This window comes from Drosophila sechellia, chromosome 2L, assembly GCF_004382195.2.
Source record: "Drosophila sechellia strain sech25 chromosome 2L, ASM438219v1, whole genome shotgun sequence".
Taxonomy (NCBI): domain Eukaryota; kingdom Metazoa; phylum Arthropoda; class Insecta; order Diptera; family Drosophilidae; genus Drosophila; species Drosophila sechellia.
In genome coordinates this window covers 10,491,158-10,517,828 of record NC_045949.1, presented here as the reverse complement: position 1 = coordinate 10,517,828, position 26,671 = coordinate 10,491,158, and the positions used below count along the sequence as shown (strand labels likewise).

Sequence of the window (26,671 nt, the reverse complement as noted above, 5' to 3'; positions counted from 1 at the left end):
TTGAATATGCGTATGTTCAAACTAAATCTTTGAATGTTCCACCTTAAGCTTAAACTCAAATATTATTAATATTCAATATGAACTGCTCATCTCGTTCCCCTTGGATTTTCATTCTTGCCAAACCACAGGCTAGTCAGACTAACAAGTTGGAAAACCCAGAAAGCAAGCAACATAGGGCGTTCCTTTTCAAGTGAATACGAAAAAGGCAGCAAGTACCAAATTGGAAATGGATTACTATCTGCCAGTGTTTAACGAATCCAATTCGCTGGACGTGCCGGGGCTGATTGAAAATCTGAAGCTAAAGGAAACCAGTACGTCGCCTATCATGCTGGATCGCTATCCGCCGTACTCCCCGTTCTATGGCGTGATGGGCGTTGTCTTCTCCAGTGTGCTGACCTCCGCTGGAGCGGCCTACGGAACTGCTGTGTCCGGTACAGGAATCGCCGCCACGGCGGTTATGCGTCCCGAGCTGGTGATGAAGTCCATCATTCCGGTGGTCATGGCGGGCATCATTGCCATATACGGTCTGGTGGTGTCCGTGCTCCTATCTGGCGAACTGGCGCCTGCTCCCAAATACTCGCTGCCCACCGGCTATGTGCACCTGGCAGCTGGACTCTCGGTGGGATTCGCTGGACTGGCTGCCGGATATGCAGTGGGCGAGGTCGGCGAAGTGGGCGTGCGACACATTGCTCTGCAGCCACGCCTCTTCATCGGCATGATCCTGATCCTCATTTTCGCCGAGGTGCTCGGTCTCTACGGCCTGATCATTGGGATTTATTTGTACACGGTCAACATCAAGTAGTAGAATTGGTTATATCTAAAATATTTAATACGTTAAGAAAGGTTTTTATCGAGTTTTAATATTTGAAATGCCTTTTGAATTTCTTTTTACGTGATTCTGTTACGCGTTTGTGATACGCATTTCAGGTACGCAGTTGCGGCACGCGATGGAGGTACCGCATACTGTTATTAATGATTCTACGGAATGCTGGTACCTTCCTTATTCTTTCGGAACTTTGCCGAATTACTACTAGATTAACAATTTAAATCAATTTGTTTCTTACGAAATTTTCTTGAACTAAGTGGGAATCGCTTATTTCCATGTGCATGTGCTTTCTTGCTGTTCCATCATCTGGTAACACTGAACGCTCCCGGCATTTTTAGCGAATAGCGCGTGAATTTCTGTTTTGATTAAATTAATTGAATTGATGTGCAGTAGCTGATAGCCAGGAAACGCAGAGTGCAGCCATGGCCGACAGCCCGTTCCCGAGGATCAGCCGCAGTGGCCTGCTGCGCACGACGCTGAACAGCTCGATGGCGCCGCAGAATCTCTCCCACTCGCTGCTCATCCTCGAGCAGAGCAACGCGGAGCAGGAGGATCGCTCGCTGATGGAGAACACCGCCGATGATCTGGATCGGGGCCAGAGCCGTATGGACGTGCTCTACCCGCAGTTCTTCGACGTGCTGCAGACGCAGGGCGCTGGCCAGGAGGCGTTCGAGGTGATCCAAGCGCTGACGCACGTCTGTCGCGGGGTGATGGAGCAGCTGGAGCTGGACATCGATCACGGCATGGGCGGGGAACAGGGCACGCGGCAGCGCGAGTCCATGCTCACATGGCTGCGACAGGAGATAAACACGTGGCGCCTGCTGCACGCCCTCTTCTACGACCGCATTCTGCTGCAAACGGACAGGCCGGTGGATGATGAGATGCAGGATGGCCCCACGCTCGGCGGCAGCGAGAAGGAGGTCATACAGCAGCTGTACGCCCTCAATGCCACACTGCGTGAGTACCAGCTGGTGGTGGACTGGCTGGAGGCGTGCTACGATCGGGGGGAGCAACCAAACCCACTCCACGCCCACGATCGTATGATGGCGTGGGAGAACACGCTCTTCCAGCTCGAGAACCTGCAGTGCGCCGCCTTTGGCAAGGGCCATGAGATCGTTACGCGCCTGGATCCAGATGCTTCCGTACGCGAGAAACGACCGCTACACGCCCTCGACGAGGAGGACAACCTGCGCCTGTCCCGCGCCATTTTCGAATTGATACGATCGGGACGCGTCGACGATGGTCTCAAGTTGTGCAAGCACTTCGGACAGACGTGGCGGGCGGCAATCCTTGAGGGCTGGCGTCTCCACGAGGATCCCAACTTCGAGCAGAATGTCTCGGGGCTGCACGAAAAGATGCCCATAGAGGGCAATCCCAGGAGGGATATCTGGAAGCGCTGCGCCTGGATGCTGGCCGATTCCAAGAACTATGACGAGTACAGCCGGGCGACGGCGGGCGTCTTCTCCGGCCACCTGGGCTCGCTGAAAACACTTTTGCACAGCAACTGGCACGATTTGCTGTGGGCCCACCTGAAGGTGCAGATCGACATCCGTGTGGAGTCGGAGATACGCGGCTGCTGCCTCAAAAACTACCAACCGATGCCCGATGACTACTGGAACGGCAGGATGACGATGGAGCAGATCTTCGATGAGCTGAACGTTGCCAAGGATGCGTCGGTGCGGGACTACGCCCAAGGTCAACTGGGCATTATCCAGCGTCATTTAATCCTCGATACTTGCGGCGAGCTGATCCAACACATGGTGCGCTGGGTGGAGAAGGATACCGCCCAACAATCGCCCCACCAACTGCGCTTTATGGCCCACATAGTGCTCTTTCTGCGTCAAATCGGACGTGTGGAGCAGGAGCAGAAGGCGGAGAAGATCATAGCCGCATATGTGGAGGCATTGATTGCCATGGGCGAGCCGCAACTAATTGCCTACTATACCGCATCGCTTTCGAACCCGGTGCAGGTGAAGCTTTACTCGCGGTTTCTGGAGCAAGTGGAGCAGAAGCGTCCGCGGGAGCTAGCTGTGGATGCCGCCCTGCAGGCGGGCTTGGATGTGGAACAGATCACACGCGTCACCGTGGAGAATATTCGCCTCGCACATCATCCACTCGGGGAATTTGGTGAGCCGCAGTCGGGCGAGATCTCTGCGATCGATCAGCGCAAGATCTCAGCACTGGAGTGGCTAACCTATTTGCCGGAGCAGCGCGGTGAGTTGCTGTGGCAGGCCAACGCCATGATACGCACCTATCTGGCCAGCAGCAAGGTGGAGTGCATGCGCCAGACCTTCCGCATGGTGCCGGCCGACATAGTGCAACAACTAGTCAGCTTGTACGGCTCGGTGGACAACATACCGCCGCGTGAGGAGTGCTGCCTGAAGGAGTATCTCTGCTACAAGGTGTATCTGTCGGGCGTCGACAGCTTTGTCGAATGGAACCGCCTGCAGCAGAACAAGCCCAAGAAGCCACTGGCTTCACACGCAGCTTCCTCGCAGGACAACTTCACGGAGCGCATGGCGAGTGAGCGCAAGGAGCAGGCTCACCGATCGGAAGTCGTGCGCTGGGAGCACAAGCTTAAGGAGCAGGCGAAGCGTAAGTGGATCGCATACCCATTTCTGAGATCTTTTGACGTGTAACCCGCGTTATTTCCCTGCAGAAACCATCGAAACCCTGTACAATGTGCTTATGTTTCCGGACAAGGGTTGGCTGGTGGATCCGTTCATCCCCAAGCTGCCCGAGAACGCCGTGCAGCTGAACTGGGAGCACCGACTACTGCAGATGGAGAAACTGCGCTCCATCTGCATTCCCGAGATCGCCCTGCTCCTGAACGAAGTGATGTTCAAGTCGGGAGACTTTGCGGGCTGCGTGCGCCTGGCAGATGAAATATCCAGCGAGAATCGGCAGTTGTACAAAGTCTATACGAAGCACAAGCTGGCAGAGCTTCTGGCCAAGATCGCGGACGCCTCCCTGGAGCTGCTCAACTCGAAACTGGATCCCTGGGGCTATCCTATAACAACTTAGCAATCCTAGTACATTTGTGTGTTTTGCGATTACATTCTAACTTTAAATGTTTATTAATTATTCACTGTTCACTTATACAACTAAGAAGGGGGGAAAAATGGGAGGCAAGTAGGGTGGTGGGCTTAGGAGTTGTTGTCTACGGCGGCGTTGTTCTCGTCGCACCCGTTGCTATGCTTTAGTAGGTAGGAGGCCAGGAACTGTATGGGATCCGTAGGCCGTTCGCGAGCCAGGGCCTGCATTCCGTGGAGCAGAACCGGCGCCACCGTCTGGTCGAGGTACTGTCGCGTGGGCATGTTGTTTGTCTCGCCACTGGGCTTCTTGGCCACCGCCGGCTGCTGCTGCTGTTGTTGCTGGGCCACCGGATTCGTGGACTGGGCAACGGCAGTGGCTCCAGCTGAAGGCGCTCCCGGAGCAGCGGTCGTGTTAGCTTGCGCGTTGCTGCTCGCATTTGGCTCCTTGCCAGCTTCTGCCGGCGGATTTGGTGCGGGCGCTGGTGAGATGGGTGCGTCGGTCTTGGCCTCCATGGCAATGTGTTCCTGTTGTTCAGCAAATCTTGGTTTTCACCTGGCGTCTTTGCAGCAGTCCAACAAATTCGATTCGATCAAAATTTACATTCTCGGTCTGCAGAGTTGTCACATTCATGACGGGAATCGATGACATGAAGTTTTACTTATACATCGAGTTCCAGTGATTTGTTCACATAATTGGGGTATTCCCTTTGATTATTTTGTAAATATATCGCATTTAAAAAAATTATAGGTGTAGTTTACATATAAAATCAGTTTTATAATAAATAAGTTATAGTATATATAACTTATATATATTCTGAATTTGGGTACAATTAATAATAATATGTTAATTTAAATAGGTTATACATTTTTGTTTTGAAAAGCTATCGATAAGTGTTCCGTCACGACCGTGACTTGTCACATTTATCGGATAAATAATCGACTGCCATCCCCAATCCAATTGAGCCAATTGGGTGAAAATTGGGCCGAAAAACAGGAAAATCTCACAGATCAATTAAAATATGACGGAGCTGCTGATTGATCCGGACATCCGCGTGTGGGTGTTCCTGCCCATCGTGCTGATCACGTTTCTGGTGGGAATCGTGCGCCACTACGTCTCCATACTGATATCCACGCAGAAGAAGGCCGAGATCACCCAAATCCAGGACAGGTGAGGGAGCAAAGTGCAGTGAGGCATCTTTTAGTGACACCTACCATTCCGTTCACAGCCAGGCGATGATCCGGGCACGGTTGCTGCGCGAGAACGGCAAGTATCTGAGCGCCCAGAGCTTCTCTATGCGAAAGAATTACTTCAACAACGAGGAGACCGGCTACTTTAAGACCCAGAAGCGGGCGCCTGTGGCCCAGAACTCATCCGCCATGCTCACAGACATGGTCAAGGGCAACTTTATTAACGTGCTGCCCATGGTCGTGATCGGTGGCTGGATCAACTGGATGTTTTCGGGCTTCGTCACCACCAAGGTACCCTTCCCGTTGACCCTGCGCTTTAAGCCCATGCTCCAGCGGGGCGTTGAGCTGGCCTCGCTGGACGCCGCCTGGGTCTCCTCAGCCTCTTGGTACTTCCTTAACGTGTTCGGCCTGCGCTCCATCTACACACTGGTTCTTGGCGAGAACAATCACGCCGATCAGACGCAGGCACAGGCGGATGCCATGACGGGCGCCGCCATGACCATGCCCCAGGATCCAAAGGCCGCCTTCAAGGCCGAGTGGGAGGCGCTCGAGATCACCGAGTACCACAACGCACTCAAGAACATTGACGCTGACATGCTGGCTATCGCCAGTGCACCCGCGGCATCATCCTAATTAAGATATCTATTTTAGCAAATTCACAATGTAACAAAGCAGATTTTGTTTCGAGTCAGAGAGGGTTAAAATAAAGCAAGTTGTGTGACTACAATAGGAAACCAATCGGTTCTGCATGGAAATCCAAAGGTAATACCCATTCCCTAGTTCTATATGAAGGAAACACTTTCGATTATGATTGCTATGACTGGAAATTTTAACTTTGTGCCACTACCAGTCGCGTGTCAACAGAATGATAAAAACAAGCAATTATGCAACGTAACTTAATAGTAGGCCTCTTCGGTGGCCTCCGTTTGTGGAGCTGGTTCCTCGGTGGCGGGCTCTGGAGGAGCTGAAGCTGCTGGCGACGGAACCTTCTGCGGAACAGGCGGCGACGGAGACTTCTGCAGCTCGGGCTCCGGCTCACTCATCGGATCCGTGGCGGGACCTGTTGCCTCAGCGTCCGTGTCTTTGGATGGTCCGGGTTCTCCGCGGCCCGTGTTCAATGGCGACGGAGGACGCGCAGTGGCTTGCACCTTGAACTGCTTCTCCGGCTTCTTCAGGTCCTTCGGCTTGCCCATCAGACGGTAGTCGTTGGGCAACTCAGCCTCTGTGTACAGCTTATCGGCGAAGTAGATGCGCCGGATGCGTACGTTAGCATGCAGCTGCAAGGATACGGTCTCTAGATAGTTGGAGCCGTAAGCACGGCGCGTAAAGTCGGCCAGGTTGAACTGGATCTGGTTCCAGCCGGGTGACATGCCCATCGGCATGGCCGTGCAGAAGGGTTTCACGGAGGTCTTACTCTGGAAATTGGACACTCGGAAGCGGCGCATAAAGCGCTGATCGTCTTGAATCTAAGGATATCTGTATGTAGATACATTTACTATAAATGCGAAACACTTTAACCAACCTTAACTTCGAAGCAAAAGTACTTGTGCATGTTCTTAATGAGGAGCACCAGGAATGGCAGCTTGATGCCCAGCTGCTCCTTGCATTCGCTGGGGCAGTGTATGAACGTGGTGGACACATTCGAGCCCATGATCTCGAGTACCAGGGACTTGATGTCCTCATCGTAGATCCGTTTGATATACCCGTTTTTGGTCTGTACAAGGATGGTTTCTAGAGACGCAGCAGCAGCATTGAATGCCAGATACTCACATAGGAGGACCAGTTGTTCAGGGGCGAACTGCCTACGCTGTAAAGCACGGTAAGGAAACCTTTTTGATAGGCTGCACGATACATTGTCGATTGTATATTTTGAAACTGTGTGTGAGGTTTCAACGATCAAACTGTGGACAAGTGACTGATATAACACAGCAAACTTAAACGAAATCTAGACTAATTGTAGAATGGATTGTATGTGACCCAGTGGGCGCGCTCCTGGTCCTTTTCGGTTTTATGGGAGGTGAAAAGGGATTTGTAGACATCGGTGGCCTTCGGGTCCTTGGCCACGCTGAAGTCGCTCTTGAGACGCTTCAGTTCGGGATCCTGCATTGCATTAACGGCGCCCAGTCGTTTGACCTGTCCGACCGCCTTGGTTTTTGTGCTAGTAGTAGGTTTCTCTGCGGCTGCAGACTTGGATGTGGAAGCCACTGGCTCTTGTGTCTCTGCGGGCTCAGCTTTCACCTCCACCTTCTTAGCACTCTTCTTGTCCTTCTTGGAGGACTTGCGCTTGGCCGCACGCATTTCCATCTTGACCCGCATGAGCTCCATGTCCTCCTCGTTGCCATTGAGCACCACCACGTCCTCGACGCTGTAGGGAGCCTGGCACAGCGGACAAGTGCTGGCCACACTACCTTTGATCTGTTTCAAGGCACGCTCTGACAAAACGCATCCGCAGCTCCAAAGGGCCACAAAGCGAAATTTGCCGGACATCTCCAGGCCAATCAGCTTGCAGATGTAAGGAGAATGTCGTGTGTCCAATAGTCCCTCAGTTTTGTCCTCCTCTGTGAAGGCAGGATTGGGTGTGGGATTAAGCTGGCGAATGTCCTTCATGCTCTTCACGTGCGCAGCTGTCTCTGGCATCGGTTCCTTCTCCAGCAGTCGCTCAATGACGCTCTGCTTGGAGTACAGCCTGCCCATGCCGCACATGGCGATCGGCTCCTGGAGGCTTTGTTGGGTCAAGGTGCAGTGGCGCCAACGGAACTCCCTCTCTGCATCCTTGTCTTTCTGTAGGGTTCCAGAAATGCTGTTTAGTCTGGCCAGGAGGTGCTCCAATCAAATAGACTTACCTGCTCTGGCTTTTGCTTCACGCGGACCAGCTCATCGCGCCTGGGAATTGTTCCTCCATCGCAACCCATGATTATATATTTATCTCAAGAATTACAATATATTTCGTGGGAATTCCGTGTTGGGCAATCTAAAATATTCGATTTACAATAGGTTATGACATTCATCAATGGTTTTACATGTTACACGGAAGATACTTACTCTAAATAAACAAGAGATAACTAAATAACTATATGCTTTCAGGTTGTAGTAAAAAATTAAAAATAAAATTGTGTTATGAGCAATAACAAATGTTTTATATACACAATGTCCATAGAGATGGTAAAACAACAATTAGCTGCAGCTATGCAAAACATCGATACCATATAATCGATAAGCCAAACTCCTGGTATATCGAATTTGATTTTTAAATTTAAAAAAAAATGGAATTTTCAATGTTCGTAAACCAAAGGCCCTATAAACATTCCTTTCTACTTAGAAATCTAAATTTCCCTTGCACTTCCAGCTGCATAAGAAGTATCTAATCGTCGACTACTGCTTTTCTTTTTGTGTTTTCTCTTGTCAGCTAATGCAGAGCCAATATATACTTGATATTTTCGCTGTTACCCGGCAAAGAAAAACCAAAAAAATAATATTCCTTGAATTTATTATCGACAGCTTTATCATAGAATTACAACCTACTGAAGACCAGCTCCTACGCATCCGTAAAGGGGCAGTGCTTGGCATACGGCACATCAATGCAAATGCAGCCTCGGGCGCTGAAAAATGAATTTTGTTATAAATTATATATTTGTTTTTTAATAAACTTACTCATCGGGGGCATCGTTGCCTATGTGATACTCCCTTAGCAGCGAGGCGAACTCGAAAGGATTTACTTTGCCGCTCACTGGCAGCCTCTTGGATCCACTGAGATTCAGGCAGCCATTGGGACATGGCACTCCCATGAACTTCTTGTGCTTAAATGTGGCAGTGGCCAAGTAGCAGATGCTCAAGAAGTGCGAACATCGCGATTTCCCTGTTTGATAGAGAGCACATTTATAAGACATTGACTTTATATATATGAGGTATTACACGTTCCATCATAATCTGATATAGAACTTTCTTTTTCAGAGAATGAGGGTATTAAACTATTTTAATTTAGCCTTACTGATTGGATTTCCTTTGCAAAAGGGCTGGATGCGTCCCCCGTTCACACAGTAGTTGAGATGACCGGAGTTATCCTCCTGGCCCAGGAAACCGGCATTGGTGTGGAGCACCTGGATGACGTTGGCATCATCGATAGACAACCGAAATTTGTTGCTCTTCATGCGCTCAATTAGAGGCCGAGCGGGATCCAATCCAATGATGCGGTACTGTTTCCGCGTCAGGTGGTTGCTGATCATGCCGCAGATGTGGGCGCCCAGGGAGTGACCCACGCAAGTGATCCGCTCCCGGACAGCTCCGTAGTGGGTGAGGAATGCGTAGATCTGGGCTGTGCACTGCGCAGTTAATCTGGTGTTTATAAGCGAGTGGAGGTAGCATGGATAGCGGGTCAAAGGTCGCCAGTCCACTGTGATGACATTGAAATCGCGGGATAGGTAAGCTAAAAAGAGAGAGTTAAAGTTTGGCATATAAATTATAAGCTTAATAGAAGTTAATAATTCAACAGATAGATGCACTCACCATCTCGAAGAAATTGCAGGTGAATATCTATGGCAGTTCCATTGAATCCGTGTATTATGAAGACAGTCTCGCGGTGCTTGCTAAATCCACCTTTATATAAAGTTATTGGGTTCTTGACATTTAAAGGAGTTCCACGACGCGGTCCATTGCTAAAAATAATGTAAAAAACCACCATATAATAAAGAAATAGTAGTTTGTATCCATCATTTAAATAGAACGATGGAAATTCCATGTGTGTATAAAACCGTAGAAATCTCTCGTGCAGCAAGCACTACAAAGTGATCTTGGTATGCTAACTCCTAACTTTAGTTAATCTTGAAAAATTTTCAATTGAAAATCAAGCTAATGATAATGAAAAAATACATTTAAAGTGGATCAAATTATTGACTTTACAGCTATGAGTTAAAATACATAAGCAATTACAAGCCAAACAAAGTGATCTTGGTATGCTAACTCCTAACTTTAGTTAATCTTGAAAAATTTTCAATTGAAAATCAAGCTAATGATAATGAAAAAATACATTTAAAGTGGATCAAATTATTGACTTTACAGCTATGAGTTAAAATACATAAGCAATTACAAGCCAAACGGTTTCCAGAAATTCTTAACGAGACTAAATAGTTGCAGAAAGGCAATTTGTATTCCTTCTCAGATTTCCCAGAACGGAGTTGTCAGTCCTGTCATTTTCCGCTGTTATACAACCATCAATCAGCAGCCTCGTAAAAGCTGGCCATCATGTAATCCCCCCAGTTGTTAAGTGTTACCACGGCAATTACCCGTCTGCTCTCCAAAAATGGACTTCGCCAGTTGCGACTTTGTCTCGACTCCAGAGTTGGCGGTAATCTTGACCAGACGAGTTGGCCAAATATCGAGGAGCCATTTACGAAGCATTTTATTGGCATTGGCCATTGAAATCGATGTCATCGCTGGCCAAGATCGGTGGTCGATGTGGAAAAAGCCGGCCTCCTTTGGCAAAAGCATCTCATCCTTAGTGGGTCAGTGGCTGGTTTCGAGAAACGAGTTGCCCGCCCATCAATTGCACTCTTATTTTTTCTCTTGCTCTTTGCCGGTTAATATCCTTATGGTTGCACAAGTGCAGTGCGACAAGTGTTTCGGCAGTTGACACACTAACCGAGTCTGAAATTCCAGTTGCCTAACACCTGAGAAACTTTCTCCCCCGCCAGCGACTAAATTAATAACATTAATTTTCCAACTTATGGCATTTAAATTTATAAAGAAATCGAACCTTAAAGATGAAAACCCATCTTTAGCATTTAAAAATAGATATTTACAAACATTTTGATGATCATTTTATGGACTTAATACCAATTTAAAAGTGTGGTTCACCGATTAAACTTAATTTGGCTTAAATGAATATTACTTTGGGATTACTTTGAAGTATATTTTATTCCTTGAATTCAATCGAACTTACGGAGCGTACAGACGATGATCGATATGTGGACTGGGACAATAGTTTTTGTCGCGCAAAAAGCAGCGCAAGACATTTAGATCCAAGGCTCCACTGTTGCGCAGATTCTTCCAATCCATTTGGCTTAGGAGCAATGTTTGTGCATCTGCAATTGCATTTCATGATTCTGGAATTCTCTTCCCATGCAAAAAAATACTTAAAATTGTGTACATGATCAAGAATTTTCATAAGAAACAAAAGAACTCAATATTTTTTTTTCAGCTTGATCAACACATTTTAAGTGAAATAAGAATTTAGGTATTTTACCTTTGGCAAAGAGTGAGAATATGAAAAGCACGACGATTTGTTTCATTTTTTTTATTTGGACTTTAACGTATTGTGACTTTTTGTTTTACTTATTTAAAATGGTAATTAAAGCCAAAATTTCAATGGGTTTTCGTTTATTTTCACATCAAAAAACTTACATTATCAACACGTTAAGTGGTAATAATATTCACAAAAATTTGAGTTCATAATTGAGGTTGTTATTAGCTCATGGATAGAAAGATAACTTTATATCTTTCACAATTTTTAAAAATTTTTAAATTTCACTAAATTTTACACCTCATTTTTCTTTAATTTACTTCCATTATTCAGTGACTGATTTGTTTATGAAATAATTTACCGATTTTTATTTTGAAGTCACTTTTAAATGAGTTATTTTCCGTGAGGATATTTGGCTTTCCTCTTTCATCGCCTTTCACATATTTCGTATATTTTTAACCAGATTCCACAGCGCTTTCCCGTTTAAATTGACAACTTGCACTCCGATTGCACGTTTCTCTAATTGATATCCTTTTGTGTTTGCCTAGCGATTTCATCGTAATCCTTTGCATTGAAATTAGCAATTTTGATTTTTTCGCGAGCAATCCGCACCACGTCTTGCAGATTCGCGCTGTGCACTGCAAATGCGGTGCAAAAGCGCGAAATGCGCAGCCAAGGAAAATGCAGCAGACGCCTGCTGAAGCAGCAACAGCAGTAACAGCAGCAGTAGCAGCCGCAACAGCAACAGCAACTGATGCAGCAGCAACAGTAAAAACTGGCCTAAGAATTGCTCAGCCCACCGACTGTTGCCTTGACTTTGCCCAACTTCGGACTCAAAACGTGAACGACTTTGGCTAATATCTGTATAATGTTGCTGCTGTTTTTGCTGTTGTGTTGCCTTCATTGTTGATGCAATTGCTGCTGTTGCTGTTGTTGCCGCATTTGCCGCCTGGCGACGTCTATGAAAATGAAAATCCATGGCACACGCAACGCTGCACTGATTTTGATTATGAGTTTTCGGTTGGAAATGGTTTCGGTTTCGTTTCCCAGCTCAATGCCATTGCCTTTTCATGGTGTCTGCCGTTCGTAATTCATATATTTATTATTTACATAACATTCGCATTTAATGCAAATTCTTATAATTTTATTCGACGACAATTGCCAAGTTTGTTTCCTAAGTCATTCGTTTTAGCTATGCGATTGTGAAGTTTAATCAGTTTTTCATCTTTTTGGTGACTAGCTGCCCTTTCACACTGCATTTGCTTTGTGGTCCAAGGCCAGGAAAATGAAAGGAAAGATTTCAGGGATAAAATGGGAACATTTATAAGGCTAATCTGCATCGCAGAAAAGAGAAAGATTGGAATGCGTGGTAAGGCAGTTGATATTTGAAAACAAATTCGCTTTAGAGGTCTTACTGGCTTATTAAACATAAAACTATTTATTCATTTAACCCTAAATCTAATGGTTTATCTTGCACAATTTCGTTATTTGTTAAGATTGTTGTCTCTAGCCCTTCTTTCGATAACAAACTCTTTTCAAATACATTATTTCCTACTTTTAACTTAATTTTCAGCATTTTTGTCACTTTCACATTTCTCACTTTACTTACCTTGTAAACAGCTGATAATCTATAAATCGCTTGGGGCACGTTTCCCACAATAAAATGTGACAGTTAAGTGGATTCAGGTCGAAGTTTCCATTGCGCAACAAGAATTGCAATGCCTCTCTGTGGTATTTGGCTATAAAAAAGGAAACCAGCTAAGCACACAAATCACAATCCTTATCGGCGATGCGATCTTCTTCACTTACAAGCATTCGTGATGGGGCTAAGGGAAAGTAGCGATAACAGCAGTGCGATAAGGCCCGTCAGCATTTTGTCCATATGAAATCCGCATTTAAATTGGTATCACGGAGGAGGCCGCGACACATCGGGTTAAATGGAAGCCGTCTAATTGAATGAGCCACTCGCATCGGCTACTGCCAAACTAAGGAGCCAAGAGCTTTTAAAAGCTGCATCCGCACAAGAAAATGGAAAACGAATGAAAATCGCCGAAAATTGACACTCACGAACGACCCGGCGCCATCTGTGGATTGGGTGACATTGCTTTGTGGGGAGGCACCAGGCGGTTGTTTTCATATTTTGGTCTCGTGTGCGCAGAAGTTGCATGTATCCGAACCCAGATTTCCATACGGCCAAGTGCACTGAGGAAAATGGATTTGGGTTTTCATAAAGTTAAATTCCCATGCCATATGTAAAACAAAAAAAGGAAAATAAAATATATAAACTGAGTCCTCTATATGAAGACCATCACAAAAAGGTCTAATAATCGAAGCATTTTTTTTTTTTGTAATTTTCATCATTGTGCTAACTATATTAATTTTTTTTTGCCACAGTAAGCGTTTACAAAGCGAGTAATTTGAATTGATTAAAATAATAAAAACTATGATTACATTTTTCAAATCGCTTCATACATGTTATGAAACCTAATTATGCTTTTCACATTAATTTTTTTTAGAAATGATTAGTTTTTTTTGGAAAAGTTTAAATGACCATTAAATTGTATAGTTTAATAAGCATTTCCTTTCATTTTGCACAGGCATATTTTTTTGGGGTGTAATATCACATTGTTGACTGGTGTGATAGCGTTTCGCAATTGACTATCTGTTTATAAACGACTATTGATTGCGAAATTTGGCCACCTGCAGGCTCCTTTATCCACAGCAATAAAGAATAAAGATCATTTAAAAAGCTTTGCATTTTTTAAATAGCATACCAATGAATTGTTGAACAGATTCGATGGGTGTTGAAAGTATGGCAATGATCTTAAAAATTTCAAACGCTATCACGCCACATTTCTATTAAAATGTAATAGATCAATCAGATCCAACTATCGCAGTTAAGGAGTTTATAAAGTGCTTATTAAAGTGAAATTAACAGGTAGACTGTAAAACCAGGCTACCTTTTCAAGTGCAGCGTTGGGTTCCAATTAAGAAAGTCCAATGAACTCAACCTTTGAGGCCAATTTAAAAGTCAAGCCAAACAATTTCCCTACACCTTAGATAAAAAAAGTTGGCAGCCAAAGCGACAGCACTTAATTCTGACCACGAGAGGGAAACAGATCTGAGTTAAGGAAAACTCGGGCCCCAAAATGACATCAAACGCTTTTGCAACCGGCAGACGGCGATTTTCCAAACGAAAGTAAACAATGTTGAGTCTGCGGCTAATGCATCTAATTGAAAGTAATGAGCTCGTTACCCTGCAGCACCGCAAAACGGGGCTAAAGTCAACTGGAGGCAGCAAAAACAATTTTCATGGGTTTTTTGATATAGTAAAGCCATTCGAAGGAAAGGGAAATACATGTAATGCAAATGAACATGAAAACGGAACCGCAGCAAAGACAAGAAAAACATACAACATATTTTAACCTCTATTCATGTTGCAGTATGTTGCTTTACATTTATAATGGCTATAAAACAATAACTGATCTGGGTATTCACTTTATTCATTTAATATTCATCAAGGCCGCAAATATTTGACTTTTTCTAATGAGCTATATTTTTGCTTCAGATGCTTACTGCAGTTTTGTATAAAAAGAGTATTTCTTATTCGAGTTTGCTTGTTTATTTTTGGTGTTTCCATTTTCCATGGCTGCCGATCTCAGCCAATTTGCTGTTACTTGATACTTGTGCACTTGATGTTATGTCTTATATTGTTCATTCATCTTGTTGCGGTTGGCGAAGAATAGGTGCCAATTGCATAACATTTTCCCAGCCTTCACTGATACGAACTAGGTACGAACACCTCGATTTAATCTGACTGCAATTGTCAGTGGGCCACAACACAATCCTTTTAATTATTACTCGAAATGTGATCAAAATCTGCCTAATTAAGTCGGCTGCAATTGGTTAAGTACTTCATTTCGATGCAGTTTTCAATAGTATTTTGGTTGGCAATTAGTTGGTTTACAAATTAAACAATCTTTGCATTTTCTTTTGCAAATTACAGATATTGCTAATTAATTGACCGTGGCGAATTTTGGCTTCGTTCACTCACATAATTTTCCCATAAAGTTTGCCAAGTTATGGGGCATAACAGATGACTGATGCTTCCGTGAAATTTACAGAAGTATGAATTTTTGAGAGGAAACTAAAAGTTTTTAACCAAGCTCATAATATTAAATTTGCTAAAACACAAAAACATTTACTTAATACTCGACAACTACAATTGCTTGTATCTATTTATCTACAAAGAAATATCACAAAAGTACGTTTTATAATATGTTATTATTTAATATTTTACCTTTATTAATCCATATAATATATTTATACATATATATATATATATATATTTAGGGATAAAATATCTCCCTTTGACTATTAATAAGCAATAAAGCAAGCAGTCTATGGTGCAGGTCTTTACTAAATATTAACAGAAGATGTTAACAGAAAGCTTATCGAGTTACTCAACCAGTTAACAGAGCCTTCTCCAAAAATTACTATGGCTTAAATAAATATATATTTTCTCTTAATATTAATAACGTTTTTTTAATTTAATGCATTTGATATCATATATATGTACATTAAAAACATGTAAGCTACCACAATAATGTCGTGTCGAAAATCGTGAGGATTTTAATTTGTTTGAATGCTAATATTATTAATAACATAATATTATTATAAGCATAAAAGCAGCCTTGTTTCCACTTATAATATCATTTCTGCAATAAGAATTCCTTGCTTTTTAATTGTTTTATGTTTTAAATAGTGCAGCATCTCCCTTAATAGAACTACTTAATTTTAAAAACCCCCAAAAAAATTTGTTAGCCAAAACTAGAGCGTTTTACTCTCAACTCATGCCGATTCCAATTTTATTAATTCCAATTTAATTTACTCTTGAGCAGTTATATAAGCTTCCCTTAAATGACAAAATCGAGAATGGAATTCCACTGAATCGGTTCATTACTTATGCAAGTCCCAATCAATTTTCAATTTCTTGCCTATTGCCAACGAACTCCGTGGAAAATAATCACAAAAGCTTTGCCTACTTACGAATAGTTTTAAACTTGGGCAAAACTTACGATGCTTTTCAGCGAGTCTAATCAAAATGGGCCATAAATTCCCGGGAAAAGCGGGTGGGCTGCGGGGAAAGTGGAAAATTGCGCCGTGCTTTGTTTTTGCTTCGGCTTTTGCTTTGGCGCAACTTTACTAATTAATTGTGCACTTGAGAATTTTTGAGTAAACTCTGAAACTTAGCTGCTACGGCACAAAATATCCATTGGGAATGGCAGGCAGAGTGTGTGAGGTGTTTGGCACTGGCAAAGTTGACGAGTAAATAAACTAACAATTTTTCCTACTTAATTAACAAAATTGTTTTAATACTCCATCTCCATCACCATCACCATCTCCTTCCCATAGAATCCCATCACCATTCCCGCTGGAGCTGCCAAGTGAGGCGTTAAGCGGCGGCCATGCCATCAACATTGGCAGACTGACTGATTGACAAACTGGCTAAATGACTGCGCAAACAAACCCCAAGTACGTCGGGCGTACTGACTGTAGTACGGCAATAATTAAACTTGTCACAGTACACCTGGCACTGGAAAGGGCGGCGGCCAAAAGGATAGAGAAGTCCGCCTGGAAGGATGTATCCTGCAGCCTACGAGCAAAAATTTCCAAGTGTGCGCACAAAGTTGTTGGCTTTTGATGCAGTTTAAGATACATGGCTAACAAATTAGTTATCTAGTTTCTTTAAAACAGATGGATATCATACTTTTCCATCAACAAATTAAATGGGTAGTAGTTTTTACATTTTATTGTTAATAATAAGGGATTTTGGTATGCAGCCGTAACTTAGTTTTATTTTTTATTCTTTTCAAGACCCAGATTCTCTTGAAGCCACAAAAGCGATCATTTCCATTTTATTGCAAATAACACTTGGATTAACATATAAAGCAGTTCTGAAGCCGCAATATCGAATGCATTGGATTGGCAATTTGTTTGTTCGTGTTGGGCACTTGGCCCAACGATAAGTTGCAACTTTTGGAAAAGTGCAGAGCATAGCTTATGAATTGCATTACAAAGTCGCATAAATTTTCGCATTCGCATTGCAGCAAAGTAAGCGCAACAAATCGTTTTGGCGCCAAAATGCATTTATCATGAGCTGCAAGTCGCGTTCATTGCGCAAATTCAATCTGATGTCAGGAAACGCGAGAATTATGAGCTCAGCCTCAGCTCAGCGGTTGCTGTGGGTGTTTTGGGTCGTTTGGGTGTTTTTTGGGTGGTGCTGTGGGTGGTGCTGCGGGTATCCCGTGGAGACGGCGTGAAATGTCTCGGCTGAATTATGCGGATGCTTTGACAAGCTCTTTTTCCGCTCAGCTTCCATTGACTTTTAATGGCCTCGCCTCGCATTATTGAGATTTACAGTTTGCGGATTTATTGGCTATCCGGAAATGCTTTATGGCAGTCACTGTGGCTGGTTAAAGGAGGAAAAGGTGGCAGAGCAGATTAAGAGTGACTGCTGTTATTGAAAATTTCTATTGGAAAGGAAAATAAGCTTTAAAGAGAATACACTATAAAATCCCTTTAAGTTAACTACATCATACTTTCAACTCAATTAGGATAAACTCGATCCCATTTCAATCTAACTCCACTTGAATTTACGACCTTCGGTCGCTTTCCACAAGTCTATTGCCAACTGATTTATACAAGTTAATTAACACTTTTGTTGGCCTACCCCCAAAAATACAATGAATGCCGAAGCCATTCATAATACGAGCATTTGGCATATGGGGAGGTCCTTTATTTCGCACAGCCTCATCTCCTGGCCACCTATGTCAACAAAAGGCGAACAAAAAGGACAATTAAGCCCTTTGAAAAAAGCCAGGGAGCAGACAGGACGAAAGCAAATACAAACAAACACGGGACAGCAAAATTTGAACAGAGTTGTGAAGGTCAGGCCACAAAACCCCCCTGGAAGGACAACGATTTATTGGATATTGTCGCTGGATTTTCACAACATTTTATCGCCTCCAGACGGACGAAGATAAACGCAATAAACAATTGCCGGGCCGCAAGATGGAGGTACTGGCTGTTGGCTGGCAAGCATATTTAGACTTTTCTTAAGTAAATTATTGCTGAAATCGACAGGCAGACAGCAGGCCCGGAAGCTCAAATGGGCGCAAAAATGTCATTAAATGGCAGCCACGACAGGCGGCCCTTCCTTCCAACCCATTCACATCCATCCTGTTCCCGGAGAGCGGAAAAGTTGTTGTTTCCGTTTCCGCCAGAGTTGAGGTCCTTTTGAAATCCTAGCTACAACGCAACGACAACTCCTCATCGTCCTCGTCATCGTCGTCGTCATCATCTCTGTGTGTCCTCTGTCTTTTGGTCTGAAGCTCATTTGCGAAGTTGCCGCTGCAAATATTTGCTTAGCCCTTTTGCCCCGGTCCAAACGATTACCGAAGATCCGCAGAGTGAGGCAAGCTTGTTTATTTTCGTTAGAAATTTTCCCAACTCGATATGGCGACACTTAACCCTTTAATGACTGCAAAGCTGTTGCTATATTGTATTTCTGTTTTTCAAGTAATGTGCCTGCATTTGCCAGATTAGAATGTCTGAAATGGTTAGGCAGTTTTATTTATTTCACTCGATAATGTATGGGGAACATCACCATTAAGGAAATTTAAGTTCATGTTTACCAACCGACTACCTCTGTGGCTGTTCTCTCACCTGCCAGCTGAAATATAATCCGTACAGCATTTAATTCGTTTGAGTCGATTTTTAAAATGCATCTGCCCGAAATGCGGGGTCAGTTTTAAATTCAAAGAAAAGGCATCGATTCGCTGAGATCAGTGTATGCATTTCCCTTGTTCTTATCTACATACCGGGAAGGCTCAATGATTCCTCGTGGAGTTTTGCAGCCATGAACTGCAAGGTAAAGGATATGGAGGAATTCGGCCCACCACCGTTGGTTCGAGCACAGGAATATCCTGCTCCATGATGAGCTGTGAGCAATGGCTGCTGTTTGTGCTATTTTAATAAAGTTCTCTTAACCTCCTGCAACTTAATCTCCTTCAGCAATGCACTTTGGGAAATATTCTCTAAAATAGTAAAAACACTAGACAGCATACGAAATTTTCAAATTGGTTTTTATGTTTTTAATTGATTATTTTTTCGTTTGACATTTTCGTTTATTTGTTTTGTTATTGGCTTCCAAAGCAAAAGAAAGATACTTAAGTATTATTATTTATGTAATACCACGATTGCTTTTTCAATTTAAAACCTCATACATGACCTGTTACTTAAAATTTTAATTCCTAAGACTTTCAAATTATTTTTTGAAGGTTTCGCTGATCGTCAAACCTGCATAGAAGTGTAGTTCAGCCGGAAGCCGCTGGGCGAAATTGTGAGAAGTAGTGAAGAAAAAATAGTTTACCTTGGCTACACGGCAAAGAACAAATTGCCTGCAACTAAACATAATGGTTAAACAGACACCTGCTCAAGGCTCTACTCCACTCAAGGAAAATCACTTGAGCGGCTCCGCCGGAGGTCCCAAGTTCCCTCGTTCTGGTGTTCCAGCTTCTTGGTCCTTGGGCCTTCGTCCTTATCGCGCCAGTAGACATCACCCAGCAGATTCCTGCCCCCTCAGCATAATTTGCTGTGGTTTTGCATTTACTTTGCATCTCGAGCGTGCTTGAGGCCAAAACAAAACCTAACACGGTGCTACACAGAAAAAAATGTGTGCTTCTTTCCTTGTCTTTTCAGAACCCTTTTCAATTTGGTGACAGCTTAAGACAAAATCATGCATTTATCAAAAATATGTTTGTTGTTAAGCATAATTATTGAATAAAATGTACTAAATGTAAATTCCATTAAACTAAAATTTAATTAAAAATGAAAATGTATTTTAACTTCTGCGCTTAGTAATTGATCTTAAATGAAAAACTAGGTTTTAAGCCCAAAGTTTTCATTTTTTGTGTACAAGCGGTTCAAGGAGCAGCTCAGCAGCATTAGCTTGGCTCCTTGGCTCAGCTGCAGCTGCTTCTTCTTGCACAGCTCCTTGCACTTCCGTTTCCGGCTGCCCTTTGCCGCTCATCCTTCGCATCTCACTCGACTCAAGCGATTCAGTTTGTTGGCTTTCGTCTTGCCGGCTGCGTTTTCATCCTGTTTGCAATCACTCCGCCTCCGTGGTCCTTGCGGTTAGCTTCTGGGGGAGAAGAAATGGATTTAGGGACAGCGACTGCTGCCTCAGCTTGTTTTTCGGGTTTGTTCTGCGTTGTCTGTTGTTTTTTTGTTTCCTTTTGGTTTTTTAACTTGCTTGCCATTTGCACAAACATATGCGCATACTTAATTCGAAATTGTTTTTCCTCGGCTAGGGATTTGAATGGCTCAAGGGACACTGACAGAAAGGTAGGCAGGGAAAGCTTAGGGAATGAAAAATGCATATGTTTTCTGCATTTTCTAATTGGTTTTGTATGTAATAATTGGCCACGATAGGTGTTTATAGGGGGTCATATAATAAATCTATCTATTTTTAAGAACTTTTGTGTTACGCTTGCATCAATAAAGAGGCAATTAAAGAGGTGTTAAGCAGCAGACTTCCATTTCTTGAAGTGTATTTGCGTTTCCGCATATAGTTACAGCCTGGCAGTTTTCCTTGTACTCACTTTGGAAACGCGTTATTTGCTCAGCAAGTTGGAGCTCATTTACACGACGAGTAGAACATAGCCGAGCGAGGAAGGAGGAGGAGGCAGCGGAGGATGCCGACTCCTGGAGAAAGGGGATATGACTTTTGCGAAACTATTTTTACTCAGTTTTTAATTTAATTAGCACTCAATTTGCCAGCCTCTCACATTTTGCGTCTGTGTGTGCTCACTTTGCCCCATTAGCAGAATAGGGCGGTGGCAAATATGATTTCCAACTTGTGTGCTTTTCGCTTTTCTTTGAGGAAAGCGGAAAGTTCTGCCTTGCCTCATATTAATTAATCGCATTAAAATGATTTGCATTCGCCGTGGAAAATGCCAGACTTTTGTACTTTGGCTGCCAAAGGGGTGTGTGCCCTACTTTAATTAAATCCCATTTTGTTTAATTGTTGGCTGTTGGTGTGTCAGGTTAGCAGAGGAATTCCTTTCTTATCTCGGACTCGGATGGGAATCAGCCTGGATGATTGATGGTCCGGACTTTGGTCACGCCAATCTCCGGGGATGAAGATTGCTGGACAGAATGTGTTGACACAGGTGTAAGTCGCCTGCCACTGCAATTGTATATCTAATTTCTCTAAACGAGTTCGGTGCTTCTTGGGGACAAAGATAGATTTGTATTTGTCAGTCTGACTTGTAGGTTTATTTTTCTAGTTAAATACAAACTATTTCATTCGATTCCAACTTACTTTACTTTATTTCCAGAAAGTTTTCTTCGAAAACAACTTTATAGTTGGCAAATAGAATGTTTTTACTTTTTAATGAGCTACTTCTTTGTGTTTCCTAACTTTGGCCAATTTGTGACCGTCCGTATAAATTCAATAAATTCCGGAAAAATGACTTATGCGTGCTATCTAGCCTGTTGCGGGCTTGCCTCTTCTGGCCATAACGTCAACACATTTTTTATCGGCTTAGCCGATTTTGTTTATGGCTGTCTACCGCTTCGTTGGCAGGAGTTTAAAAAAAGCACGGTGCACTTGTAAGGGAAGAGTTACTATTTTTAAGTCGATTTTAAGTTTGGCACAACACAAACCTATACCCTTAAGTTAACATCCAAAAACCTGTTTCATTTTCAAACACAAAAATGAAAACTCCTACAATCTGCACTCTAAATTGTGACATTCAAAGCAGTTATAATTCACGTAGGCTTAAAGTCTCTTTGGACATCACGACGTATACGTAACTATTTTGATTTTGATTAAAGGAGCTAAATAATCCCAGGGATGTGAGGCGTGTCCAATGAAATTCTTCCAGATGTTGATAAAACATCATCCAGTTTAGACCTAGTATATAAAGTCGTAAAATAATTTGAAATATTTTCAGCTCTCATTTTACCATTTCCTATCAGTGATTATCATTATGAGCATGGAATCCTGATAAGGACTTTCAATTTTTATTCGCGAAGGCAGGAAATATGTTACGGTAACAAACCCGTTCAATGACTTCCGTTTCCAAGCAAACTTGGCCACGCTCGCTGTTTTCAAAAAAAGTTTATTCCCTGCATTTGCGGCAGACGTCTCGTGATTATTTACAGCCCCTGGAACCCCTGGCATGCGGAACCGGATTACATTTATTGTGCCAATATTGTGGAGAAAACTCGGCTCTTCGCTCATATAAATAAAAAGCCAATTAAAATACAGTAAAGCCTCGCAACAACAGCAGCAGCACAAACAAAGAGCAAAAGCCCCATCATAAAAGTTTAAGGAGAATAATGAAAGGAGTTCAACTTTTATGATGGTAAGTCGGCTGAATTGGGTGCCCAAGGATTACGGTTCATTTAATTGGGTACAATGTGCATCGAAATTATATTAACAACGATGCCGGAAACATCCGGAGTCTGAGTGTGTTAAAGTTGGGTCAATTAAATCATTTTGAAGTGGGTACTCAGCAAATTTTGTAATGCAGTACCAACTTAATTAATGTATTGCATTTCTATCTTTGGATGCTTATAACATATTATCTGTAATTGAATTAATATAAATTGTATATCCTGTGGAATTTTGTATGAGCTTTTTTTTTGTATAGAATACCACTTGGCTCGTTGGCTCACTGACCTTTTATACTGGTTTTACAACGCATTTTTCTAAAGCAAACACTGCCAGCTTGACAATGGCTCTATCCAATGCGTTTGCATTGCTGGTTTGGACTTTAAGTTTGGCACATAACTCCCCCGTCTGTCGATGTCATTGCTATCGCTCTATTGCTCCGCAGCTCTTCGGCTCTTTGGCTCTCCATTGCTGATTCACCCTGTCAGTTGGCCAACAAAAAGGAGCTGGAGCTACGGACATGGCCTGCTGCTGAATGATAACAACAAGCCGCAATGGGAAGCGGTACGGAGCTGTGGCAATTAATCTTTACAATGGCGAACATGCGAAATGGAGTTCATAAATCCCAAGTCACGCTACACGGCACCGAGAGTAGAGATTTAGAGTGGGAATTCGGTACTTGACTTGCTTCGGGGTTTTCAATAGTAGTTTAAACCCAAACTGGATTCGACAAAGCCAGAGCTGTGCAAATTGCGGACTACTTAGGATTAGCCATCAAAGGGTAGAGTGGAACAATTAGGGGAAATATGCATTTTGCATTTTGAGCATCTTTATAAACCCTAAGCCCATGGTTTTTAAACTTTTTCGAAAAGCTTAACCTATGTCATTTTCCCAGATAAATGTACATTTATTCAAATGAAAGGGCATGCCATGCCGATGGAGAGAAAGGAAGAGTAATAGCCATGGTAATGCCTTGATATATTAGGTTAGACAGCGTCTACAGTGCGTATGAGTAATAATGCGGCAATAGATTTATGGCAAATGGCAGCCGAGTGCCTTCGTATATGTACGCTTCTTCGCTTATGTCTGTATAAAAAAATGCATATAAATATCACATTTGTGTGCGATTTATTATGGCCAAGGCGATGGCCCGATCCTGTTATCCTTTCCGCCAGCGAAATTAGCTCATTTGTCTTATTTTATGCCGGGTTAAAAAGAACACTGCGGCTCAAAAGTGCCGACGACTGACTAAAATTACGGGACAGTCTTCCTGCTCCGTTGGCAGCTTCAGATGCCATGTCTGCGGTTAGGTTGTGTTTATCCCCATTCAGATGCCCCTGCTAATCCCCTTTTGCATAAATCAACAGGCGTTTTAAGGCTGCCAAAAGGTCGCCACCCATGTGAACTTTGCTCCGCCGGCTGTGGTCCTGTTTTACGGTTCCAATTTATTGGGGTCAATCTCCGGTCGCTCTGACCATGAGCACATTCCAGATGCTCGGCTCTTATGTGCTTTTATAAAAAATTCATCCGATTGCCTTCATTTCAAATCACAACTGATAATTGGACCGAAGGCAATTGCCAGCTGAGCGCTCATCCTGAACCTGAGCTGAATTTAGATGTGCAGATTGAACCTTTTTGGGGAATTATTGCCAGAAATAAAGTTCAGGTACTTTAAATGCTATTTTATATTATTTATATACTCAAACTATAAGCTGCTTTTAATTGTAAGTTTTGAATGAGTAATATAAATGCTTTCCACATAGACAAGCCAATTACTGAGTAGATTTCTTATTTGGCAAGCTTAGCAGTTACGAAATCATTACTCCTGACATCCTGCAAGTGGCCACAAGATTGAGAAAAATATGCGTCTGCTGGGCAAACAACTGGAAGTGGCCATCGAGTAAACTTAATTTCCAACAAACTCCGTTTCTAGGCTGTTGAACGATCTGAGTGGGAAACTCTGGTTTGCCGGAAGGGCATAAAAATGCGGCAACACAAAACTGCCGGCGACGTCTACGACTTTTTAAGTTTTCGTAGACTTGGTCGAATAACAGCTGCATCAAAAAAAAAAAAAAAAAAAAGAAAAACAAAAAATCGTATAAAACTCTTTTTCGTGTACATAGTTTTTAGCACATTCTTAGCATTGCATACTTTTTCCGACTTCTTAACTGAATTTTACGAAGGCAAAGTTTATTCAAAAAAAAAGTAAAGAAAGAGGAATATGTTTTCAGCACGGAACTTGTTAATTTTCCGCTGCAAATCTGTCAACTTTTTTGGCTGACTCTGCAGGAAAAAATTCAATGGCAAGTGACAAAGTTTCTGCAGCAAACTTTTTTTTTTTTGCATATGCTTCGAGTAGGGTACTCCACTAGGCTCAAATGCCTGGTCTAATTAAAAGTCTAGACTCCGGGGCGACTTGTTCATCTCCATTGTCGATTTCGATTCCGATCTGACCATCCATTAACCGCAATTTCCAATTAATCAACTGGCTGGTAATGCACCCGCAACAACAAGGCCAGGAAATTGCACATGGGCCATGCAAATGTTATAAAGTTAATTGCCATCGCTGGCCATTTGCCGGTCAAATCCCCTGGCCAACTCGCAATCGGGATTGTCCTTTTGTGCCACTGGTCAAAACATTGGCTATTCCATGTGTTAGCTTTGTTGTTAGATAAAAGTTCGAAATGAAAAGCAGATGTGCCGTGGGTCGACGACCCCTCCTTTCATCGCTCTGCAATCCACGGAAAATGCACTTTCTTGTTAAAAGTGACTGCTGCACTCAAGCACTTATTTAAAAGCCATATAAACTCGGCATAAATAGTGTTTAATAAATATGGATATTTCATTAAAATTCTGGCATGAAAGTTAAAAGAATGAGGACCATGCGCTTGTATAGTTTATTGAAAAGTATTTACCGATGCAAAAAGTCTTTCCAAGTAATAGTGATTGTAAAAAGCATTTAAATAACAAAAAAAATATTACTTATGCAAACATTTTTAATACTGTTTTTAATACTGTTGTAGTTGCCAAAATCTTTGTTTGATTTGGTTTTGTTGGCCGCAGTTAGTACTACAAACAACAACAAATTACAAAGTCAACCACTGTTAGCTACTACCACAAAAACTCTGCTCATACGTGCAAATATCTTTTTTGCACAGTTTATGATTCCGGCTGGAAACCCACAAAATTAATTGCATGTCATTAGCAGAAATCTATTAAAAGCCCGGAGCGATGCGAACAGAGCAAAAAGCAGCGGCGACTTAAATACCTTGGCTACCACCAAACAAACGGACAAACAAACCAAACGAACCAAACAACCGACGAGTAACCCAAACCTCTAAATCAAACATTTATCCACACACACGCAGAAATGCAGGTGCAGATTGTGCATTTACATGCCCGAAAGTATGCAGTATACAGATGCACCATTGAAAGCCCTCAAAAGCGAGCTGATTTGACTGGCCCCCTTCCCCTGGCCCAGCGATTCGAACTCGTCCATTTGGCTAAGCCTCCATCGCAGCATTATCGACCACGCCCCCAGCCACGCCCAGTCGCCCATGGCAAGCTCTGCGAGCATGGGAATACTAATGTCCAATGATTAAATTTTAATTACCGTGCAGCAATCGAGTTTGCGCCCGTTTCGATTACACCTCATGCTCCTGCATCGGAACTTTTGTGGCAGTATCTCCATCTGAAAACAGCTCGTTTTTCATCCTTTTCTAGGTGATCAATGGAGCAACGGCTGAATGCATCGTTGCCGCTGGCCATTCATGGCCCAAACCCCCCGTTAACATCATTAACTGTTGCCCATCCAAAGAGGTCGATGCACCGAGATGGGTAACTCGGAAATAAATACTGCTCAGACAATGCCAAGTACGTTTGAGAAATGCACAGGGAGAAATTGGCTGGGACTCATCGTAATG

The 26,671-nt window shown here is 43.1% G+C and overlaps 7 protein-coding genes across 7 annotated transcripts; 3 read left to right on the top strand and 4 right to left on the bottom strand.

Moving 5' to 3' along the window:
• The first annotated feature begins 128 nt into the window (after positions 1 to 128).
• On the top strand, positions 129 to 863 carry LOC6612055 (V-type proton ATPase 16 kDa proteolipid subunit). Its single transcript, XM_002036536.2, has one exon. The coding sequence runs from the start codon at positions 227 to 229 to the stop codon at positions 800 to 802; it is 576 nt and encodes a 191-aa protein (XP_002036572.1). The 5' UTR covers positions 129 to 226; the 3' UTR covers positions 803 to 863.
• Positions 864 to 1,136: 273 nt separating this feature from the next.
• On the top strand, positions 1,137 to 3,907 carry LOC6612054 (nuclear pore complex protein Nup107). Its single transcript, XM_002036535.2, has 2 exons — positions 1,137 to 3,421; positions 3,486 to 3,907. The coding sequence occupies exons 1-2, from the start codon at positions 1,249 to 1,251 to the stop codon at positions 3,848 to 3,850; spliced, it is 2,538 nt and encodes an 845-aa protein (XP_002036571.1). The 5' UTR covers positions 1,137 to 1,248; the 3' UTR covers positions 3,851 to 3,907.
• Positions 3,880 to 4,493, bottom strand: LOC6612053 (protein dpy-30 homolog). Its single transcript, XM_002036534.2, has one exon. It carries the CDS (start codon positions 4,372 to 4,374, stop codon positions 3,973 to 3,975), a length of 402 nt encoding a protein of 133 aa, XP_002036570.1. The 5' UTR covers positions 4,375 to 4,493; the 3' UTR covers positions 3,880 to 3,972.
• A 299-nt stretch (positions 4,494 to 4,792) lies between these two features.
• LOC6612052 (ER membrane protein complex subunit 3) lies at positions 4,793 to 5,783 on the top strand. The gene is made up of 2 exons (XM_002036533.2): positions 4,793 to 5,029; positions 5,088 to 5,783. The coding sequence occupies exons 1-2, from the start codon at positions 4,881 to 4,883 to the stop codon at positions 5,680 to 5,682; spliced, it is 744 nt and encodes a 247-aa protein (XP_002036569.1). The 5' UTR covers positions 4,793 to 4,880; the 3' UTR covers positions 5,683 to 5,783.
• Positions 5,784 to 5,854: 71 nt separating this feature from the next.
• LOC6612051 (cilia- and flagella-associated protein 20) lies at positions 5,855 to 6,933 on the bottom strand. The gene is made up of 3 exons (XM_002036532.2): positions 6,820 to 6,933; positions 6,572 to 6,763; positions 5,855 to 6,515 (listed from the first exon to the last, which is right to left on the bottom strand). Exons 1-3 carry the CDS (start codon positions 6,901 to 6,903, stop codon positions 5,946 to 5,948), a joined length of 846 nt encoding a protein of 281 aa, XP_002036568.1. The 5' UTR covers positions 6,904 to 6,933; the 3' UTR covers positions 5,855 to 5,945.
• LOC6612050 (replication termination factor 2) lies at positions 6,899 to 8,203 on the bottom strand. The gene is made up of 3 exons (XM_002036531.2): positions 8,092 to 8,203; positions 7,893 to 8,020; positions 6,899 to 7,830 (listed from the first exon to the last, which is right to left on the bottom strand). The coding sequence occupies exons 2-3, from the start codon at positions 7,959 to 7,961 to the stop codon at positions 7,000 to 7,002; spliced, it is 900 nt and encodes a 299-aa protein (XP_002036567.1). The 5' UTR covers positions 7,962 to 8,020; positions 8,092 to 8,203; the 3' UTR covers positions 6,899 to 6,999.
• Positions 8,204 to 8,533: 330 nt separating this feature from the next.
• Positions 8,534 to 13,271, bottom strand: LOC6612049 (phospholipase A1). The gene is made up of 6 exons (XM_032725333.1): positions 13,094 to 13,271; positions 12,894 to 13,023; positions 9,553 to 9,701; positions 9,038 to 9,472; positions 8,701 to 8,905; positions 8,534 to 8,648 (listed from the first exon to the last, which is right to left on the bottom strand). The coding sequence occupies exons 1-6, from the start codon at positions 13,164 to 13,166 to the stop codon at positions 8,585 to 8,587; spliced, it is 1,056 nt and encodes a 351-aa protein (XP_032581224.1). The 5' UTR covers positions 13,167 to 13,271; the 3' UTR covers positions 8,534 to 8,584.
• Positions 13,272 to 26,671: the final 13,400 nt, after the last annotated feature.

What these genes read in the sequence shown, in the direction of transcription:
- LOC6612055 (XM_002036536.2), top strand. Translation starts at nt 227, where the DNA reads ATGGATTACTATCTGCCAGTGTTTAACGAATCCAATTCGCTGGACGTG.
- LOC6612054 (XM_002036535.2), top strand. Translation starts at nt 1,249, where the DNA reads ATGGCCGACAGCCCGTTCCCGAGGATCAGCCGCAGTGGCCTGCTGCGC. An exon ending in GCTTAAGGAGCAGGCGAAGC is followed by an intron (nt 3,422 to 3,485) that starts GTAAGTGGATCG and finishes ATTTCCCTGCAG; the next exon opens with AAACCATCGAAACCCTGTAC.
- LOC6612053 (XM_002036534.2), bottom strand. Translation starts at nt 4,374, where the DNA reads ATGGAGGCCAAGACCGACGCACCCATCTCACCAGCGCCCGCACCAAAT.
- LOC6612052 (XM_002036533.2), top strand. Translation starts at nt 4,881, where the DNA reads ATGACGGAGCTGCTGATTGATCCGGACATCCGCGTGTGGGTGTTCCTG. An exon ending in ATCACCCAAATCCAGGACAG is followed by an intron (nt 5,030 to 5,087) that starts GTGAGGGAGCAA and finishes TTCCGTTCACAG; the next exon opens with CCAGGCGATGATCCGGGCAC.
- LOC6612051 (XM_002036532.2), bottom strand. Translation starts at nt 6,903, where the DNA reads ATGTATCGTGCAGCCTATCAAAAAGGTTTCCTTACCGTGCTTTACAGC. An exon ending in TGAACAACTGGTCCTCCTAT is followed by an intron (nt 6,764 to 6,819) that starts GTGAGTATCTGG and finishes ATCCTTGTACAG; the next exon opens with ACCAAAAACGGGTATATCAA. An exon ending in ACTTTTGCTTCGAAGTTAAG is followed by an intron (nt 6,516 to 6,571) that starts GTTGGTTAAAGT and finishes AGATATCCTTAG; the next exon opens with ATTCAAGACGATCAGCGCTT.
- LOC6612050 (XM_002036531.2), bottom strand. Translation starts at nt 7,961, where the DNA reads ATGGGTTGCGATGGAGGAACAATTCCCAGGCGCGATGAGCTGGTCCGC. An exon ending in TGAAGCAAAAGCCAGAGCAG is followed by an intron (nt 7,831 to 7,892) that starts GTAAGTCTATTT and finishes GGAACCCTACAG; the next exon opens with AAAGACAAGGATGCAGAGAG.
- LOC6612049 (XM_032725333.1), bottom strand. Translation starts at nt 13,166, where the DNA reads ATGGACAAAATGCTGACGGGCCTTATCGCACTGCTGTTATCGCTACTT. An exon ending in GATTATCAGCTGTTTACAAG is followed by an intron (nt 9,702 to 12,893) that starts GTAAGTAAAGTG and finishes CATTATTTTTAG; the next exon opens with CAATGGACCGCGTCGTGGAA. An exon ending in GGCAACGATGCCCCCGATGA is followed by an intron (nt 8,649 to 8,700) that starts GTAAGTTTATTA and finishes TTCATTTTTCAG; the next exon opens with CGCCCGAGGCTGCATTTGCA.